This window comes from Triticum aestivum, chromosome 4D, assembly GCF_018294505.1.
Source record: "Triticum aestivum cultivar Chinese Spring chromosome 4D, IWGSC CS RefSeq v2.1, whole genome shotgun sequence".
Taxonomy (NCBI): Eukaryota; Viridiplantae; Streptophyta; class Magnoliopsida; order Poales; family Poaceae; genus Triticum; species Triticum aestivum.
In genome coordinates this window covers 108301463-108320786 of record NC_057805.1, presented here as the reverse complement: position 1 = coordinate 108320786, position 19324 = coordinate 108301463, and the positions used below count along the sequence as shown (strand labels likewise).

The 19324-nt window shown below is 47.1% G+C and overlaps 1 protein-coding gene across 3 annotated transcripts; it reads right to left on the bottom strand.

Annotated features, from left to right (window-relative positions):
* Positions 1 to 11253: 11253 nt before the first annotated feature.
* LOC123096538 (type I inositol polyphosphate 5-phosphatase 10) lies at positions 11254 to 16325 on the bottom strand. Of its 3 annotated transcripts, none has more exons than XM_044518292.1 (7): positions 16066 to 16325; positions 14289 to 14407; positions 14126 to 14207; positions 13749 to 13887; positions 13516 to 13620; positions 12093 to 12935; positions 11254 to 12010 (listed from the first exon to the last, which is right to left on the bottom strand). In XM_044518292.1, the coding sequence occupies exons 2-7, from the start codon at positions 14316 to 14318 to the stop codon at positions 11527 to 11529; spliced, it is 1683 nt and encodes a 560-aa protein (XP_044374227.1). In that variant the 5' UTR covers positions 14319 to 14407; positions 16066 to 16325; the 3' UTR covers positions 11254 to 11526. The 3 variants fall into 3 exon arrangements, with proteins under 3 accessions (XP_044374227.1, XP_044374228.1, XP_044374229.1); XM_044518293.1 differs by lacking the exon at positions 16066 to 16325 and adding an exon at positions 15933 to 16031; XM_044518294.1 differs by lacking the exon at positions 16066 to 16325 and adding an exon at positions 14878 to 15906 and having other exon boundaries at positions 14289 to 14488.
* Between the last annotated feature and the right edge of the window lie 2999 nt (positions 16326 to 19324).

Sequence of the window (19324 nt, the reverse complement as noted above, 5' to 3'; positions counted from 1 at the left end):
AACCATAATTCATACGGTGTCGTCTCAACGGATTTCGACGGAGCCCTATTTAAAGTGAATGCGGCAGTCTCTAAAGCATAGCCCCAAAATGAGAGCGGTAAATCGGTAAGAGACATCATAGATCGCACCATATCCAATAGAGTGCGATTACGACGTTCGGACACACCGTTTCGCTGAGGTGTTCCAGGCGGCGTGAGTTGTGAAACTATTCCACATTTCCTTAAGTGTGCACCAAACTCGTGACTTAAATATTCTCCACCACGATCTGATCGTAGGAATTTTATTCTCCTGTCACGTTGATTCTCAACCTCACTCTGAAATTCTTTGAACTTTTCAAAGGTTTCAGACTTGTGTTTCATCAGGTAGACATATCCATATCTACTTAAATCATCAGTGAGAGTGAGAACATAACGATATCCTCCGCGAGCCTCAACACTCATTGGACCACACACATCGGTATGTATGATTTCCAATAAGTTGGTTGCTCGCTCCATTGTTCCGGAGAACGGAGTCTTGGTCATCTTACCCATGAGGCATGGTTCGCACGTGTCAAATGATTCGTAATCAAGAGACTCCAAAAGTCCATCTGCATGGAGCTTCTTCATGCGCTTGACACCAATGTGACCAAGGCGGCAGTGCCACAAGTATGTGGGACTATCGTTATCAACTTTACATCTTTTGGTATTCACACTATGAACATGTGTAACATCACGTTCGAGATTCATCAAAAATAAACCATTGACCAGCGGGGCATGACCATAAAACATAACTCTCAAATAAATAGAACAACCATTATTCTCGGATTTAAATGAGTAGCCATCTCGAATTAAATGAGATCCAGACACAATGTTCATGCTCAAAGCTGGCACTAAATAACAATTATTGAGGTTTAAAACTAATCCCGTGGGTAGATGCAGAGGTAGCGTGCCGACGGCGATCACATCGACCTTGGAACCATTCCCGACGCGCATTGTCACCTCGTCCTTTGCCAGTCTCCGTTTATTCCGTAGTTCCTGCTTTGAGTTACAAATATGAGCAACCGCACCGGTATCAAATACCCAGGAGCTACTACGAGTACTGGTAAGGTACACATCAATTACTTGTATATCACATATACCTTGGGTGTTGCCGGCCTTCTTCTTGTCCGCTAAATATTTGGGGCAGTTCCGCTTCCAGTGACCACTTCCCTTACAATAAAAGCACTCAGTTTCAGGCTTGGGTCCATTCTTTGACTTCTTCCCGGTAACTGGCTTACCGGGCGCGGCAACTCCCTTGCCGTCCTTCTTGAAGTTCTTCTTACCCTTGCCCTTCTTGAACTTAGTGGTTTTATTCACCATCAACACTTGATGTTCTTTTCTGATCTCTACCTCAGCTGATTTCAGCATTGAATATACCTCGGGAATGGTCTTTTCCATCCCCTGCATATTGTAGTTCATCACAAAGCTCTTGTAGCTTGGTGGAAGCGACTGGAGGATTCTGTCAATGACCGCGTCATCCGGGAGATTAACTCCCAGCTGAGACAAGCGATTGTGCAACCCAGACATTCTGAGTATGTGCTCACTAACAGAACTGTTCTCCTCCATTTTACAGCTGAAGAACTTGTCGGAGACATCATATCTCTCGACCCAGGCATGAGCTTGAAAAACCAGTTTCAGCTCCTCGAACATCTCATATGCTCCATGTTTCTCAAAACGCTTTTGGAGACCCGGTTCTAAGCTGTAAAGCATGCCGCACTGAACGAGGGAGTAATCATCAGCACGCTGCTGCCAAGCGTTCATAACGTCTTGGTTCTCAGGGATTGGTGCTTCACCTAGCGGTGCTTCTAAGACATAATCTTTCTTGGCTGCTATGAGGATGATCCTCAGGTTCCGGACCCAGTCCGTATAGTTGCTGCCATCATCTTTCAGCTTGGTTTTCTCTAGGAACGCGTTGAAATTGAGGACAACGTGGGCCATTTGATCTACAATACATAGTGTAAAGATTTTAGACTAAGTTCATGATAATTAAGTTCATATAATCAAATTATTTAATGAACTCCCACTCAGATAGACATCCCTCTAGTCATCTAAGTGAAACATGATCCGAATTCAACTAGGCCGTGTCCGGTCATCACGTGAGACGGACTAGTCAAGATCGGTAAACATCTCCATGTTGATCGTATCTTCTATACGACTCATGCTCGACCTTTCGGTCCTCCGTGTTCCGAGGCCATGTCTGTACATGCTAGGCTCGTCAAGTCAACCTAAGTGTATTGCGTGTGTTCCGAGGCCATGTCTGTACATGCTAGGCTCGTCAAGTCAACCTAAGTGTATTGCGTGTGTTCCGAGGCCATGTCTGTACATGCTAGGCTCGTCAACACCCGTTGTATTCGAACGTTAGAATCTATCACACCCGATCATCACGTGGTGCTTCGAAACAACGAACCTTCGCAACGGTGCACAGTTAGGGTGAACACTTTCTTGAAATTATTATAAGGGATCATCTTACTTACTACCGTCGTTCTAAGCAAATAAGATGCAAAAACATGATAAACATCACATGCAATCAAATAGTGACATGATATGGCCAATATCATTATGCTCCTTTGATCTCCATCTTCGGGGCACCATGATCATCTTTGTCACCGGCATGACACCATGATCTTCATCATTGTGTCTTCATGAAGTTGTCACGCCAACGATTACTTCTACTTCTATGGCTAACACGTTTAGCAACAAAGTAAAGTAATTTACATGGCGTTATTCAATGACACGCAGGTCATATAAAATAATAAAGACAACTCCTATGGCTCCTGCCGGTTGTCATACTCATCGACATGCAAGTCGTGATTCCTATTACAAGAATATGATCAATCTCATACATCACATATATCATTCATCACATCTTCTGGCCATATCACATCACATAGCACTTGCTGCAAAAACAAGTTAGACGTCCTCTAATTGTTGTTGCAAATTTTTACGTGGTTTGTAGGTTTCTAGCAAGAACGTTTCTTACCTACGTATGACCACAACATGATTTGCCAATTTCTATTTACCCTTCATAAGGACCCTTTTCATCGAATCCGTTCCGACTAAAGTAGGAGAGACAGACACCCGCTAGCCACCTTATGCAACTAGTGCATGTCAGTCGGTGGAACCAGTCTCACGTAAGCGTACGTGTAAGGTCGGTCCGGGCCGCTTCATCCTACAATGCCGCCGAAACAAGAAACGACTAGTAGCGGCAAGAAGAATTGGCAAACTCAACGCCCACAACTGCTTTGTGGTCTACTCGTGCATAGTAACTACGCATAGACCTGGCTCATGATGCCACTGTTGGGAATCGTAGCATAATTTAAAATTTTCCTACGCTCAACAAGATGCATCTATGGAGTCTACTAGCAACGAGGGGAAAGGAGTGCATCTACATACCCTTGTAGATCGCGAGCGGAAGCGTTCCAATGAACGTGGATGATGGAGTCGTACTCGCCGTGATCCAAATCACCGATGACCGAGTGTCGAACGGACGGCACCTCCGCGTTCAACACACGTATGGTGCAGCGACGTCTCCTCCTTCTTGATCCAGCAAGGGGGAAGGAGAGGTTGATGGAGATCCAGCAGCACGACGGCGTGGTGGTGGATGTAGCGGGTCTCCGGCAGGGCTTCGCCGAGCTTCTGCGAGAGAGAGAGAGGTGTTGCAGGGGAGGGGGGAGGCGCCCAAGGCTGTAGGTTGCTGCCCTCCCTCCCCCCTTTATATAGGCCCCTGGGGGGGTGCGCCAGCCCCAAGAGATGGGATCTCAAGGGGGGCGGCGGCCACAAGGGGGGGAAGGGGTTGCCTTGCCCCCCAAGGCAAGGGGGAACTCCCCCCTAGGGTTCCCAACCCTAGGCGCATGGGGGGAGGCCCAAGGGGGGCGCCCCAGCCCACTAAGGGCTAGTTCCCTTCCACTTTCAGCCCACGGGGCCCTCCGGGATAGGTGGCCCCACCCGGTGGACCCCCGGGACCTTCCGGTGGTCTCGGTACAATACCGATAACCCCCGAAACTTTCCCGGTGGCCGAAACTGGACTTCCTATATATAATTCTTCACCTCCGGACCATTCCGGAACCTCTCGTGACGTCCGGGATCTCATCCGGGACTCCGAACAACTTTCGGGTTTCCGCATACATATATCTCTACAACCCTAGCGTCACCGGACCTTAAGTGTGTAGACCCTACGGGTTCGGGAGACATGCAGACATGACCGAGACGCCTCTCCGGTCAATAACCAACAGCGGGATCTGGATACCCATGTTGGCTCCCACATGTTCCACGATGATCTCATCAGATGAACCACGGTGTCGAGGATTCAATCAATCCGTATGCAATTCCCTTTGTCAAACGGTATGTTACTTGCCCGAGATTCGATCGTCGGTATCCCAATACCTTGTTCAATCTCGTTACCGGCAAGTCTCTTTACTCGACCGCAATGCATGATCCCGTGACTAACGCCTTAGTCACATAGAGCTCAATATGATGATGCATTACCGAGTGGGCCCAAAGATACCTCTCCGTCACACGGAGTGACAAATCCCAGTCTCGATCCGTGCCAACCCAACAGACACTTTCGGAGATACCCGTAATGCACCTTTATAGTCACCCAGTTACGTTGTGATGTTTGGCACACCCAAAGCACTCCTACGGTATCCGGGAGTTGCACGATCTCATGGTCTAAGGAAAAGATACTTGACATTGGAAAAGCTCTAGCAAACGAAATTACACGATCTTTTATGCTATGCTTAGGATTGGGTCTTGTCCATCACATCATTCTCCTAATGATGTGATCCCGTTATCAATGACATCCAATGTCCATAGTCAGGAAACCATGACTATCTGTTGATCAACGAGCTAGTCAACTAGAGGCTTACTAGGGACACGTTGTGGTCTATGTATTCACACATGTATTACGATTTCCGGACAATACAATTATAGCATGAATAATAGACAATTATCATGAATAAAGAAATATAATAATAACCATTTATTATTGCCTCTAGGGCATATTTCCAACAGTATCTTCATGGGAAATCACCGGATAAGAACATTGAAAGAAAAGAATGAAGAGACTTCGCATCAATAAAAAGGATACTTGATTAAGAAATCTGAGTCCTTGAAGAAAAGGGTGGGAGGGCGGGAAAACAAACGCAACTTGGGGCAGATGGAATAAACACCATTGAGAAAACTTAGAATTGATCTTGCGAATATTGAAAGGATATGATTAACTTGAAGAGAAGCACGCCAGTTGGAAAGAATTGAATAAACAACCTTGATGAACAAGAAGGATTAGCATCCACATAGAAATATGAGAACACCACTTAGAATAAAGTATGGAATCAACACTTGGCATTGAAGCAACTCGAATACCACAAAACGAAACAAAACAAAACAAAGGATTGGCTTGCAGAATAAGCCGGAAACAAACATATGATAGATCCCATATCGTATCATGTGTGTGTTGGAAAGATATCCTACGAGATACTTGAATTCCCACTTATAAACTCCCGAAACTTTCTGGTTATGCAATCTGGTGTTGGGGATACAGGGGACACAAAATATATCACCCAAACTAACAATCCCTAGATCCAGCTGTATCCATCCGTCAACACATAACCAAGAAACCTTCGGAAATCGTTTACCTCAACCTTCGAAAAGCATCTGTTATACGAGTTATGGCAATACTCCCGAACTCCCGCCCCAGTACTGGGTGGCGTCGAGGTGATATCACCAACAACTGCATAAAAGAGATTTTTGATGTCGGCGAAACTCACGTATTCCAGAACTGCAACGATAAAATTGTGACGACAACACCTCGGAGCTCAACTCCCCGGGACACTGCCACAACCCCTAAATGTCAGGAGGCACCAAGAACAATGTTCTCGTCACAAAACCATCGGAACGCTTCCAAGATACCCGCGTGATCCTAAATTTTTTTTAGTGAAATTTGGGGAGAGGAGAGTCAAAACATCCACGTCAGGAGGCCTCACCAGAGCGACGAAGGGATCGAGGAGTAAAAAGAATCCTACTCTCCGATATATATAATCCTAAGACTCAAAACATTTTTGTTCTAGACTCAACAACGCCAGCGATTCGATCAAGCAGGGGGATCCTAAGTCGGGGATGGCTCTGATTACCAACTTGTAACGCCCATGATGCAGCTATATCTCCCAAGTGTCGAGGCACGACTTAGAGGCATAACCGCATTATGGTTTTGTTGCAAGAAGGGTCATCTTCAGACAATCCCATGTAATGAACAAGAATGGGATAAAGAGTTGGCTTACAATCGCCACTTCACACAATACATAAATAAATCATACATCAATCAGAGTACACACATAGGTCCGGCTACGGAACCAAAAGAAAAGAAGACAACCCCAAATGCTAGATCCCCGATCGTCCCAACTGGGCTCCACTACTGATCATCAGGAAACGAAACATAGTAACGACCAAGGTCCTCGTCGAACTCCCACTTGAGCTCGGTTACGTCACCTGTACTGGTATCGTCGGCACCTGCAACTGTTTTGGAAGTATCTGTGAGTCACGAGGACTCAGCAATCTCACACCCGCGAGATCAAGACTATGTAAGCTTATGGGTAGGAAAGGGGTAATGAGGTGGAGCTGCAGCAAGCACTAAGCATATATGGTGGCTAACATACGCAAATAAGAGCGAGAAGAGGAGCAACGGAACGGTCGTCAACTAGTAATGATCAAGAAGTGATCCTGAACTCCTACTTACGTCAAACATAACCCAAAAGCCGTGTTCTCTTCCCAAACTCCGCCGAAAAGAGACCATCACGGCTACACACGCGGTTGATGCGTTTTAATTAAGTCAAGTGTCAAGTTCTCTACAACCGGACATTAACAAATTCCCATCTGCCACATAACCGCGGGCACGGCTCTCGAAAGTTTATACCCTGCAGGGGTGTCCCAACTTAGCCCATTATAATCTCTCACGGTCAACGAAGGATATTCCTTCTCCCGGGAAGACCCGATCAGTCTCGGAATCCCGGTTACAAGACATTTCGACAATGGTAAAACAAGACCACCAAAGCCGCCCGGTGCGCCGACATCCCGATAGGAGCTGCACATATCTCGTTCTCAGGGCAACACCGGATAAGTCAAGCTACGAGTAAAACCAGCCCTCAAGTTTCCCCGAGGTGGCCCCGCAGGTTGCTCGGTTCAGACCAACACTTAGAGAAGCACTGGCCCGGGGGGGTTAAATAAAGATGACCCTCGGGAGAGCGACTCCCTAGGGAAAATAAATAGGTGATAGGCAAATGGTAAAACCAAGGTTGGGCCTTGCTGGAGGAGTTTTATTCAAAGCGAACTGTCAAGGGGGTCCCATAAATCACCCAACCGCGTAAGGGACGCAAAATCAAGGAACATAACACCGGTATGACGGAAGCTAGGGTGGCAAGAGTGGAACAAAACACCAGGCATAAGGCCGAGCCTTCCACCCTTTACCAAGTATATAGATGCATTAATTAAATAAGAGATATTGTGATATCCCAACATATCCATGTTCCAACATGGAACAAACTTCATCTTCACCTGCAACTAGCAACGCTATAAGAGGGGATGAGCAAAAGCGGTAACATAGCCAAACAACGGTTTGCTAGGAAGGATGACAAAGGTTAGAGGTTCATGGCAATTTGGGAGGCTTCATAAGCAAGTGGTAGGTAACGCGGCATAGCAATAGAACGGACAACTAGCAAGCAAAGATAGAAGTGATTTCGAGGGTATGGTCATCTTGCCTGAGATCTTGCTAGGAAGAAGAACGAGTCCATGAAGAAGACAAACGGACGTAGTCGAACGATCCTCACAACTCCGGAACGAAACCGAAGCTAACGAGAGAAGCAAACCGGAAAGAAGCAAACAACATAGTAAACAACCATCACATAAACATGGCATGATGCACAATCAAGTATGATGCATGTCCGGTTTAATGAGGCATGGCATGGCAAAGTGCACAAACAATACTACAAATTAAGTGGAGCTCAATATGCAACGAGTTGCATATTGACAAAACACCACATCAATTATTTAGTTCTCTCTCGTTAAGATACACAACAATATTAAATGTTATTAAACATGGCAAGGGGTGAAGCATAAGTAAACTAACTATTTAAGCAAGTTAAATGAGGCCGGAAACAATAAACAACAATTCCGGAAAATCCCCACATGCATATTTTGAATTTACTACTGTTCTGCCCTAAACACAATTTTAATGTCGTTAAACAGCAAAATAAAGTACACCATGTTAAACTAGGCATTTTTCTACTCCATTTACATATAAAGTTTATTAAATTCGGAGCTACGGTTATTAAGATATGAAATAATTCATTTTAACATGCTATTTATGCAAAATTAAATAAACAGCAAGTTTAAACATTTTAAACATGGATGGAAGCAGCATATTGTGAAACTAGATGCAATTCTAATCATTTTACATATTTTAAACATTTTAATCTGATGCACGGTTGTGGAGTTATTAAATGCATGAAGTCTAGGGACTAATCTGTAAAACAAGTTTTCTCTCGAATAATACTAAAATCGCAGCGCACGAAAAAAAATAGATGCGGGCCGAAACTGAAGGGCTGGGGGAGCTGCTCACATCGGGCCTAGCAGGCCGAAACTGAAGCTGGGCCAGAGAGGAAGCCACGGCTGGGCCTTGGAGAGGAGGCGCACTGGGCCGACGGGGAAGCAGCGCGGGCCACCGGATCTGACCGATGCGGTCAACGCGATTGCTGGGCGCTCATCGTCTCGTTCCTGAAGCAGGGATCGAGCAGTAGGAGGAAGGAAACGACGGCGCTAGAGGGTGCTGGTGGCCGGATTCGGCGACGCGGCGGGGGCAGACGAGGTCCTGGAGGCGCTCGGGCAGAGGTGGGGGAAGTCCATGGCGCTGGAGCCTTGTCGGTTCTCGCGCACGACGCACAGGCAGAAGGCTGCAGCGCTACAAAGAGAACTGAGAGAGGGGATGAGATGTGAGTGGAGGAGGAGACCGAAGGAAGGAGAAGGGCGCGCTGTGGGACGGCAGAACTGACCAGATCCAGGACAAGGACGCGATCTCCGGCGAAAGAAGGTGATTCCCGGCAGCGGCGAGCTCCGGTGGTGGTGCCACGGTCTACTGCTGCGGTTTTGCTCCTCGAGGTGCTCCCATGGCTGTCCTCCTACACGGGACAGAGAGAGAGCACTGAGAGAAGAGCGGGATAGGGGAAGAAGAAGGAAGAGCAGGGGCGCGGGGCTGGCCTGGTGGTGCTGCTCCGGCAGGGAGGTGGAGGCGCACGGGAGGCTCGGGGCTGCGGCCAGAGCTGCTGTTGCTACCGGTGGACGACGGGGACGGCACGAGGTGGGAGGCGGCAGGGAGCTCGTCTCCCTGGCTCGCGACGAGGGGAACGGGGAGGTCTGCGTGGCTGTGGTGGTTGGATGGATCGGGAAGGAGGAGGCTGGTAGGTTGGGGATGGATCTCGAGGAGGATTTGGGATGCGCGGCGGCGGCGAGTGAGGGGATTGATGGGACAGCCGTCCGAGATTTTAGGTTAGGTCGGTTTATATAGCAAGTGGATTTTGGGTAGAGGTCTAATTGGACCCTCTGATTTAGATCGGGCGGTCGAGAAAAATAGGCTAGGGAAGCCCAAATAAGAAAACGGAGATGTTTTATAGATGTTTGGGGATGATCCGGACCCAACGGTGACAACAACCCGGGTCGGGTTCGGGACAAATTTCGGACGCGCGCGAGGGGTGGTCTGAGAGGGGTCGACAAAGACAAAGTGTGTGACAAAAGGCCCCGGAGAAGACAAGAGAGAAAACGAGGAGCAACGTTGCAAGTGAGGTTGGTCTCGAAACGGTCAACGAAAGCAAGGGGGGACGCCGCAACTATGAGCGGATGCAAGTTTATGAAAATATGCTGATGCAATGCGATGATGAATGCAACAAACAAATAAAACACACAACGATAACGAAAAAATATGGAAGGCGTCTGGAGCGTCGGTCTTGGGGCGTTACAGGGCCATAGCGAGGAACATGCGCGGTGGAGCAGTGGCAGCCTTATGCCGAGACCAGCATGGTCACTACCTTGGTTCCTCTGCGATGGTTTATGGCGGCATCGTCGATCCGACGATCTTAGAAGCTTTTGCTGTCAGAGAAGGGATAGCACTTGCAAAAGATCTTCAAGCTCAGGCCGTGGTTATTGCCTCCGACTGCCAAAGTGTAGTCGAGGATATCAATCAGGGAACGTTTGGTCCGAATGCAGCTATCACACATGAAATATTAGCTCGTAGCTCTAGTTTTTCTTCTTGCAAGTTTTTATTTGAGTGTAGGAACTTCAATTTTGAGGCACACAATCTCGCAAAGTATGCATGTAATCTTCCCTTAGGTAGGCATGTTTGGTTGGGCAATCCTCATGACCCAACTATTGTACCTATGGACATTACTTTGATTCAATAAAGTTTGCGAGATTACTCAAAAAAAAAAACCATGTGATAGTTTTGCCTCCTGTTCTTTTGCCCAAAAAAATCTCAAGCTTTTGCCCAAAAAAATCTCAACCTCACCTTGATTTCTGAATAGCCCTTTGTGCCCACGGTTTAAATCAGCTCTTCATTTATGTGCAAATTGTCAAACAATGTAGTTCAAATAATTAAGTTGTTATCCCAGGAATATTTTGCAAAATGATGTACTTATCATCTCACACAATATATTTATTCATTTTATAGACGACATATTTAATTTTTTTTAGAACAGTATAGGTCACATTGTTTTATAACTATGGATGTTTGATATAATGTGTGTTAGTACTAGTAAATATAGAATAGACTCGGGTTCACTACAAAAGACACAAGATAGATCATCTACACGTCTACGCTTAGCCAGATTATCTCGAGGGCTTATTACAGGTACATATGAATATTTGGAGAAACATTAATTTTTCAAGTACAAACTTTCAGATCAGATGGAATCCCACCAAAATTAACCATTTTGTAAAAGTAACTAGACCAGAAGCTTCCAGCATCCACAAAGGGATATATCTGTCTTCAGACAATTTCACAGAATTCAATAAGGCTAGTAAATCAAACCTTTTAGCCATAAGGCAGTTATCAACACATCTTCTAAAAGTCAGTTTAGAACAGAACTATTCCAAACCGGGGCAATTGATGCATCCTGTTGTTGACAAATGGAAAATTGATCCCAAAACTGGGTTTTAAGAGAATAGTCTCCCAAAATTGGGTTTTTCTTGTATAATTAATATATGAAATTGTTTTCTGTAAACTAGTTACACACATTCAATTCAGAGATGCAGATTAGAGCTGAGTGATTTAGTCTAACATTTGGGGTCAGAGAGAGCGATTTAGTTTCTTTAGCATTTGGCGTCAGAACTGAATCGAAAGCACGAAGAAACAACAGCGGTTCACGCATCAGTACGCGCCGAGCTATCTTCTACTTAGATTATCAGTGGCGTACGCAACGAGATGCGATGAGCTTCTTGGTACCAACTCCCGCAAATCGATGGCCGATGCTAGCTACGTTTGCCGAGGTAGGAGGAGCTCCTCCGCTCCGACCTTCATGCTGGCCGTTGCCGCGACGAGCTTCACCATCTTGGCCGCGCCGTCGAGGACGGCGATGTCGACGATGAATGCGCTGCACACGGGGCGGTGGTCGGAGAACTTGGACTCCCCGCGGACGTACGCCACCTGCACGATCCCGTCGCCGCGCCAAAGGATCCGGTCGCACCACGCCGGCGTCCTCCGCTTCGTCTTCTTCTTCGACGCCGCGCCGTCGTCGTCCTCGCCGACGTAGTAGCTGTCGGAGTTCCACGAGTACTTGTACGTCGGCGCGAAGGAGATGACGGCCTCGCTCCACCCGCGGAACACCCCGCCCTCCCTCTCCGTCTTGAGCTGATCCTTCTCGAACAGCGCCGCCCAGTCGCCGGCATCCACCAACTTCTTCGCCTCCGCGTAGCTCAGCGCGATCCGGTAATTCAGGTCGCCGAGCCAGATCACGCGACTGCACAAACCGAATTGCTCGAGATTAATGGCAGAATCCGGTGCAAGAATCGAATCAGCGGGGATGAGAGACTATGACGTACTCGTGGTCGAGGATTCGTTCCGGGATGCGCCGGCCGGAGCGCTTGCAGACGCGGCGGAACTGGGTGTTCTTGAGGATCTCGACGACGTCGGAGTTGCGGCGGAGCTCGTCGCCGTCCTTCTCGCCAGAGGCGAGGTGGCTGCACACGAAGCAGAGGGACGTCTGGTGCAGCGACATGCTCACGGAGATGCACCCTTTGTTGCCAAGGCGGCCCATGATGCCGCGGCCGACGCAGCTGAGCCGGACGTGGCCGATGTGCGCCACCAGCTCCCGCCGCGCCCACACCGTTGCGAAGAGACCCACCATCTGCTTGCACGCCACCAGGCAGTACCTCCTCTGCAGGTTCGCCGCCGCCGGCCGCAGCAACAGCGTGGCGTCGGACGCCATGGACGATGCCTCCCCACCGCCGTCCACGACGACGTCCATGTCCTCCTCGTCTGACGTCGTCGTGTCGCCCTCGACAGCATACCGGCGCCGGTTTTTGCTGCTGCCGCAGCGCATCATCAGGCAGGACGACGACGATTTGGAGTACGGCCGGCGCCGGGGCGGCCTCTCCGCGGGGCAAGTGCACGACTTGAGCCGGCGGCCGCGGGTGATGGCGGCGCGGCGAACCTCTCTGGGGGAGGACCCGTTCTTGTGAAACAGCGATGGGTCGAGCGGGCTGGAGCTCGCCGTGTGGAGTGCCGAAGCGGGAGAGGCGGACTGGCTGAAGGACCGGCTAGCCGGCGGCGACGACGAAGTCCGGTTGAGCGCCTGGTTGATGAGCGCGAGCCATCTCGACGCCGGCTCGTTGTCCTCGATCACAAGCACGTTCCCGGCGTTGAGAGGGACGACCTCTTGGAATCTGCATCACCATTGCAGCATATTAAGCTTTCGAGTAACTGAGATTAATTGCACTTGAAACTGATGGTACTACTAAAGCAATCTTGCCATGTATCCGGTGCAAATTCTGTGAAACTGAAACTTCAAAGTTCTTGAAACAATATCTACGAAATTGGTGAGATAATAAACGTTCACCGGGTTCTTCTCATTTCTCAGAATATTTCATATTTTCCATTGTTTAAAACTTCAAATACAATAGTGTCTATACTTGTTATCTGAAATTTCTGGAAGCAAAAAATTCAGAGGTAGCAACTGGTTGTGTTAGTTGAAACATAGCTTTCAGAAAAATAGGACCTTTCAAGCAAAAGAACCCCACAAGAAAACATGCCAATAATTTGCATAATACACACAGTTCAACAACAGGAGATGTGATGAAATTGTTTGTGGTGCGGAGGAACTGAAAGTGGCAATGTCTTCGTCTACGCAAACGTTAATGAATTGACAATGATGTGGCCCTAAATCAAAGCTGTCCAAGTCCAATGTTGTTCTCCATCTGACAAGAGATAGAAGATTGTGCAAAATTATGATATCTTGTAACATACCCTAGAACATAAACATCTGAATGGTCATCAGAAGGCAGGAAGTCATTCAGATTCAGCTCCATATCTGGAGTCTTTCCGGCGACGTTCCATGTTGCTGCAAATACCCTGTGAAACACAGACCACCAAAGGAGGAAAACTATCTGAATTTGATCGTGGCACAGAAATACAAACTTATTTGCGGCTTGAAGTGTGCTAATTGCTTAAACTTGGTATATAAAAACTCACGAGTGTACCTAAAAGACTCAATATGCGTGCTGGTTGATGCAGGAGAACTGAAATTGCTGAATTTGAGGCTTGTACTTTTGAAGAAGGATGAAGATGATGCTGAAGGCGAAGCCACCGGTGAGTGCTCTGGACTCTCTCTCAAATCAACTGAAAAAAAATGCAAACACCGAATTACTTTAGCACCTTCACACAAAATTAGCATTTTGGATTGTTTTTTAGTCTTAACCAAAGATGAACTTTGCATGATAACCATGCCCCAGGTCAGGCTTCAACTTTCCACATCACACATGGGAATGGGTTGTTCTTATCATGAATTACAGAAGAGAGAAACACGGTGACTTTGCTTCATCAAAAATGTAATAATGTTCTAAACTTGAGAACCTACCTGTAGTGTTCATAGAGTGCTCAGCACCGTGCCTCGATGAAGAATTCCTGCCCTTCATAGCACGAATCCTTCCAAAGGGAGACTGAAGAAGGGGAAGAATTAAATTGAGTGATAATTATCTGGATTCATGGAACTTGCAGCAAGGGATGAGAATAGACGTTACCTTCTTCCTCCTGTTGGTTTTCTGGTCCATTTTCTGAGCCCAGCTTCTTCTTCCAGCATCAAATGAATGGCTCTTGTGCCAAAGCAATTACTTAGCAGCTAGGAGACCTAATCTAATTCCTGAAGAAGTGTCCCAAGAATAAGTCAGGCAGATGGAAGTTTCCTTGTTTCCATGGTGAAAACAATCCAAGGCTTGTTGTTCTGAAACACAGCCAGCAAAAGTTGTTCAAAGCCAAACTAAGAAACAGGACAAGCAACAACTGTCCAGGAGTATACTATTTAAATAGGACCAACCTATCAGAAAAGAAAGGAACAACCAAGGACTGATTTCAAAAAGGAAAACCCATTCCCTCAAATACCAAATATATTGGTAATTATTTGAGCATTCATAGACAAAACACCAAATGGAACAACCATACAAAATTTGTGTCGCGATCACGCAGACGATAGCAAAGCATGTGTACCCCACTTATAAGAAGGAAGAATCTATACCTTGAAAGAAAGAAATATATTTATTTGAATAAAAATAAAGAAATAGGTGTCCTGGTCTTCTTTGATGCAATCAATTCAATGGAATAGTAGAAGTTGACCTGAAGAAATTTAAAGCAGCCATTGGAAGTTCCAACTGGGGCGATGCTAGTGCTGCTGCCACGGTCACGGCACAAAAACAAGAAGTTTCAGAAAATTTCAACAAACCAATGATAACGAAAGGAAACCGCAGAAAGTAAACTCCTCAAAACAATGTGATATGGACATGACATGACTACCCGTGGAAATCACATTTGTTAGCACACTAGCAAGCATATTGTACCAACCTGCATCCTAATTCCTCGCAAGAACTAAACCGCCGTTGCAAAGAAACTCCGATCATATAGTTGGAATGGCAACCAAACGTATGAAGCCAAAAGGCCTAGCTACAAATGGAAAAAGAATTCCTTGAGACAAGATATCGCCTTTTTTCGTCGAGAAAAGGGAAGTGTGTATGCGTGCAATAGATCTTGTAAATTATGTTGGCAAGCTCAAGGTATAGAAGGCGATGGAGTTTGACCAGCCTTTTCCAAGTAATTAGGAAAAGTTCCAAATTGAATAGACTAACCAGCTCAAACCAAAGCTGTCATGAAACAGCATAGAGCTGTGTTTAACAGCTCTTTGGAACCATCCAGCAAGTGGTAAGGTGAGGCAGGCTCTAGGAACTGTAATTAAACATAAAAATTGGAACTTTTGAGAAAAAAAAATTGATATACAAGTGTACAACAGGAACAAACAAACGAGGCTGCACTTTTTATTTGGTGTAATTGTCTGTCCAATTACACGCCAAAACCAAGAAGGGGGGAGGAGACCACACTGATTCCCCGAGGCAGCCGTTTTGGCCTTGGAAGCGTCCAAAGCAGAGGGTGGTCGATCGATGCCCCCAAGAGAACATAGACTAAAGCAAAGTATTCATAGAAAAATGGGTGAATTGCAGCATGCAGGAAGAGTTCAAAATGACAAGCGCGGATACCAAAATGATCAAGTTCAATTCTCCATGGGATACAGCAGGAGTATAGATTAGAACCGGATCAATATCACGGGACAAAGCATACAAATCAAACAGAAGAAAAGAAGAGAGGCTAGCCATGGAGAGGAGGAAGAAAAGAGGAGAAACCTTGGTGAATGAATGAATGGCGATGAGTCTTTTTCCATGGAATGGAATGGAAGCGCGCGGCAGGAAAGATGCTAAATGGACGCGGCCTAATAATTCTACTACTAGCTAGGAGAAAGAGCAGGAGAAAACGTACGTTACTAATTTTGCGACGCGGTGGTGGCAGTCTGAGAAACCGCCGGCCGGCTGCCCGGCTGTGTGTCACCGGCGCGTCCTTCTCGTGGTTGCCTTTGCCTGAGGCTGCCGGCGCAGACGAGCGGTTGACGAGGAAGGGGAGGAAATGGAGGGGGAGTGGGGGGACGTGGCGGTTGGTCAGGTCAGATGAGGTCAAACCCAAACGGAGCCGTGGGAGGAAGAAGGGGAGCATTCCCTGTTACCCGCGCGCGCGTCGCCTTTTCCCCATGTTTCTGGAGGAGGAGTAATTTGTCGCCGCGCGTCTTCTCTTCTCGGTTCCGTTCCACCGTAAAAATTGGCAAATTTTAGGTGTGGTCAGACATCAGATCTTGTTACTAGTACTACAAAGACTTGTACTCGTAGTGTTTGGTCTTATTTCGTGGTGTAGCTATAGATGCATGTTCAAAACAGAGTCAAACATTCTCGGACCATTTTGGCCTCTTCTTTTTTGGACGAATAGTCAAAATCACATGACTGTTTTTACACGTTCTTGGTTCAGAAAACTCCTACTCCCTCCTCATGGCCTAATTCGTTTTTTAAGACCGCCTTTGACTATTGACAAGATTAATAGTACATGACATACACAATGTGAAAATTATATCATTGAAAGCTCCTTTCATACACGAATTTAACGGTGTGCTTTGTGTAAGTTGCATGTCATATATTATTGCTCTAATATTTGGTCAAAGTTAGCTTGGAAAAACGCATTAGACCCTATATAGATGGAGTAGTCTGACCTATGTTCCATTTACCAGGTCTTCTAGAACGCATGGATTTTAGACAAAGTTTACATTGGTAATAATATGTGTGAAACAACAAATCTCACAAACTGGAGTATCATACTATATATAGCAATCTAAAAGCATCTGGTTGGACTTAGGAAATCCGTCCTCTAAACATCCATGGACGCACCTGGTTAGTATCCGGTCCTGTCTAATATTGAGCCCCTATTTGTTCATGCATGTAGTCATGCTCTTCATTTTCTTTCTTATATGCCCGGTCAATTGCATATCAGGTGAAGATGAAAAGAGAAAAAATAATAATAAACAAGGAAATGTGGTACGAGGTGGGCCGCGGCGTACTGGCCAGGCGCGTCCGCGAGACCAAATGTATAGATATGATACGAGGGGTCTGGTTGGGTCATTTTTTTCGTCTCTGCTGTTCGATCATTGATTGGACGTGTCCGCAGACGTTTCAGAAGGATTTGAAAGGGCTGTTCTTAGTTTTTTTCTTAGAGAAACTAGTAACTATCAAAAAAACGTCTTACATTACAGGACGGAGGGAATATTTTTCATCTAGGCGGCACCAGCATTGAATCTGGCAGCACGTATTGGGTAGCTACTTGCATGTTGATCGATGGACCACTTTGACTTCTTGTTTTTGGGATGGTGGATCATGGACCGCATCTCGCGTTCCTACTACCCCAAAACGTGCAGCCGTGTCCGGCCCGGCCCGGATCATAGTCACCGTGCGTGCTGTCGTGTCGATGCCATGCATCATCACATATATCTGCTCATCCCATACATTCCCAGCGATTACACTGATAATATTATCAAGTCGTTCCCTTAATTTTGTTGGACGACCTATATACTAGTACTACTGTCTTCCAATAACCAAAGACTCGAAGTAGGTAAACATGGTAGGCATGCATGAAGTATGCCATGTAGTGGATAAAGAGAAGAGGAAAAAAAGGTTTGGACTCTTTAGATGCTTAATGGACTAATTGGTTCCACTAATCAAAGTACTGAGACCTGCATCAATGCACTCTTTAGATGCTTAGGTTTACTTATCTTGATAAAGAGCTATCTTGGATTAGGTTGCAACTTTTTTATTCAACATATGATATATTTTTCTTTCATGAGCACAAGTCAAACACACATAGATAACCCGTTGGATGGCTAGAAGGCCGATGAGACGTTCAACCAATCAGGGATTAAACCTCATGTTTGCCGTTATGCTTTCACAATAATGTGGGTTATTCTTTCAATAGAAGGGAATGTTTCCATGGTAGTGAGACATTCGTGGTAACTTCATCAATTTTAAAATCCGCAACGCCAACTCTTGTATGAGTGTGTGTATTATTATCGTCTTCCATTTTCCGAAAATTAGAAGTATGTAACTAGATGTGTATGCATGAAGAAGGCCATGAAATGACAAAAAGGAAGAGGAAAATGAGTTTCGACGAACTTCCCAAGATGCCCAAGATGACAAGCTCCTCCAGAAAAATTACAGTTATCCAGGTTGAGTACTCGTAACATTGAAGACGGTGTTGTTATCGAGAACCATGTGCAGCTCCATGATGATGGCTCTCCTCTCTTCCCCCTCCCTCCCTTCTAGCGATCGCGGCGGCGGCATGTGCTATTCACTCCCCTTCCTTCTTCTCGTCTTCCCCCCTCTTGGTCGACGCCATCCCCTCCTCCCCTTCCCCGTAGTCTGCTAATCCCCGGTGTCCTCCTTCTGCATGCCTGGGCGGTGCCCTCCCGGCCAATCGGTTCTGGGCGCTCAATGGGAGCGGCTTGGAGTCGGAGGACGACGTCGACGCCTCGTCGGATCTGCCTCTGCCTCCCCCGCCAGTGTTGTTGGCTAAGGTGAGGAAGTTTCCCCCGGGTGGTCGTGGCCGTGCGGTGCTGTCGCCGGCGGCGGAAGTTGGCTGGTCCGTCGTGACGCGACGTGGTCGTAGATCTGGTAAGCGCGATTGGCTGCCGGTGTCCTCCCCTGACTTGGGTTGCCTGGGTGTGCCTTTGTTGTGTCCGTCGTCCCTCCCTCCCTCTCCGGTTGCGGCCTCTCCTACATCCCCAGATCTGCCGTTGGGGCGGCACACTGGGGCGCTGGGGGCTAGTTCTTCGTCGCCGATTATGGTCGGCGGGTCGGCGGCGGCGCAGTCTGTGGTGGGTGAAACCCTAGGGGCGAATGCCTCGCTGGTGTTGGTGCCGGATGTGGGCCGGGGTGCAGCCCTGGCGCCTCTTGGGCCTAGGGCTGGGCTGGCTGTTGACCCGTTCTCCGCGTCATATTTTCATCCTCTTGTCTCTCTTGGGTCGGGTTTACCGCGTGGGCCTTCTGTTGGGCCTGCCTGCCAGCCCATATCGATCCAGCCTGTCGGCCCATGGGTGCGGGGATATACATGGTTAAGGAAGGGCTCCCGTGGCCCTGATCTAGGGTTTCCGGCTCACCATTCAGATGTGTGTCGTTATCCCTTCCGCATCCATCGTCTTGTGAGATCC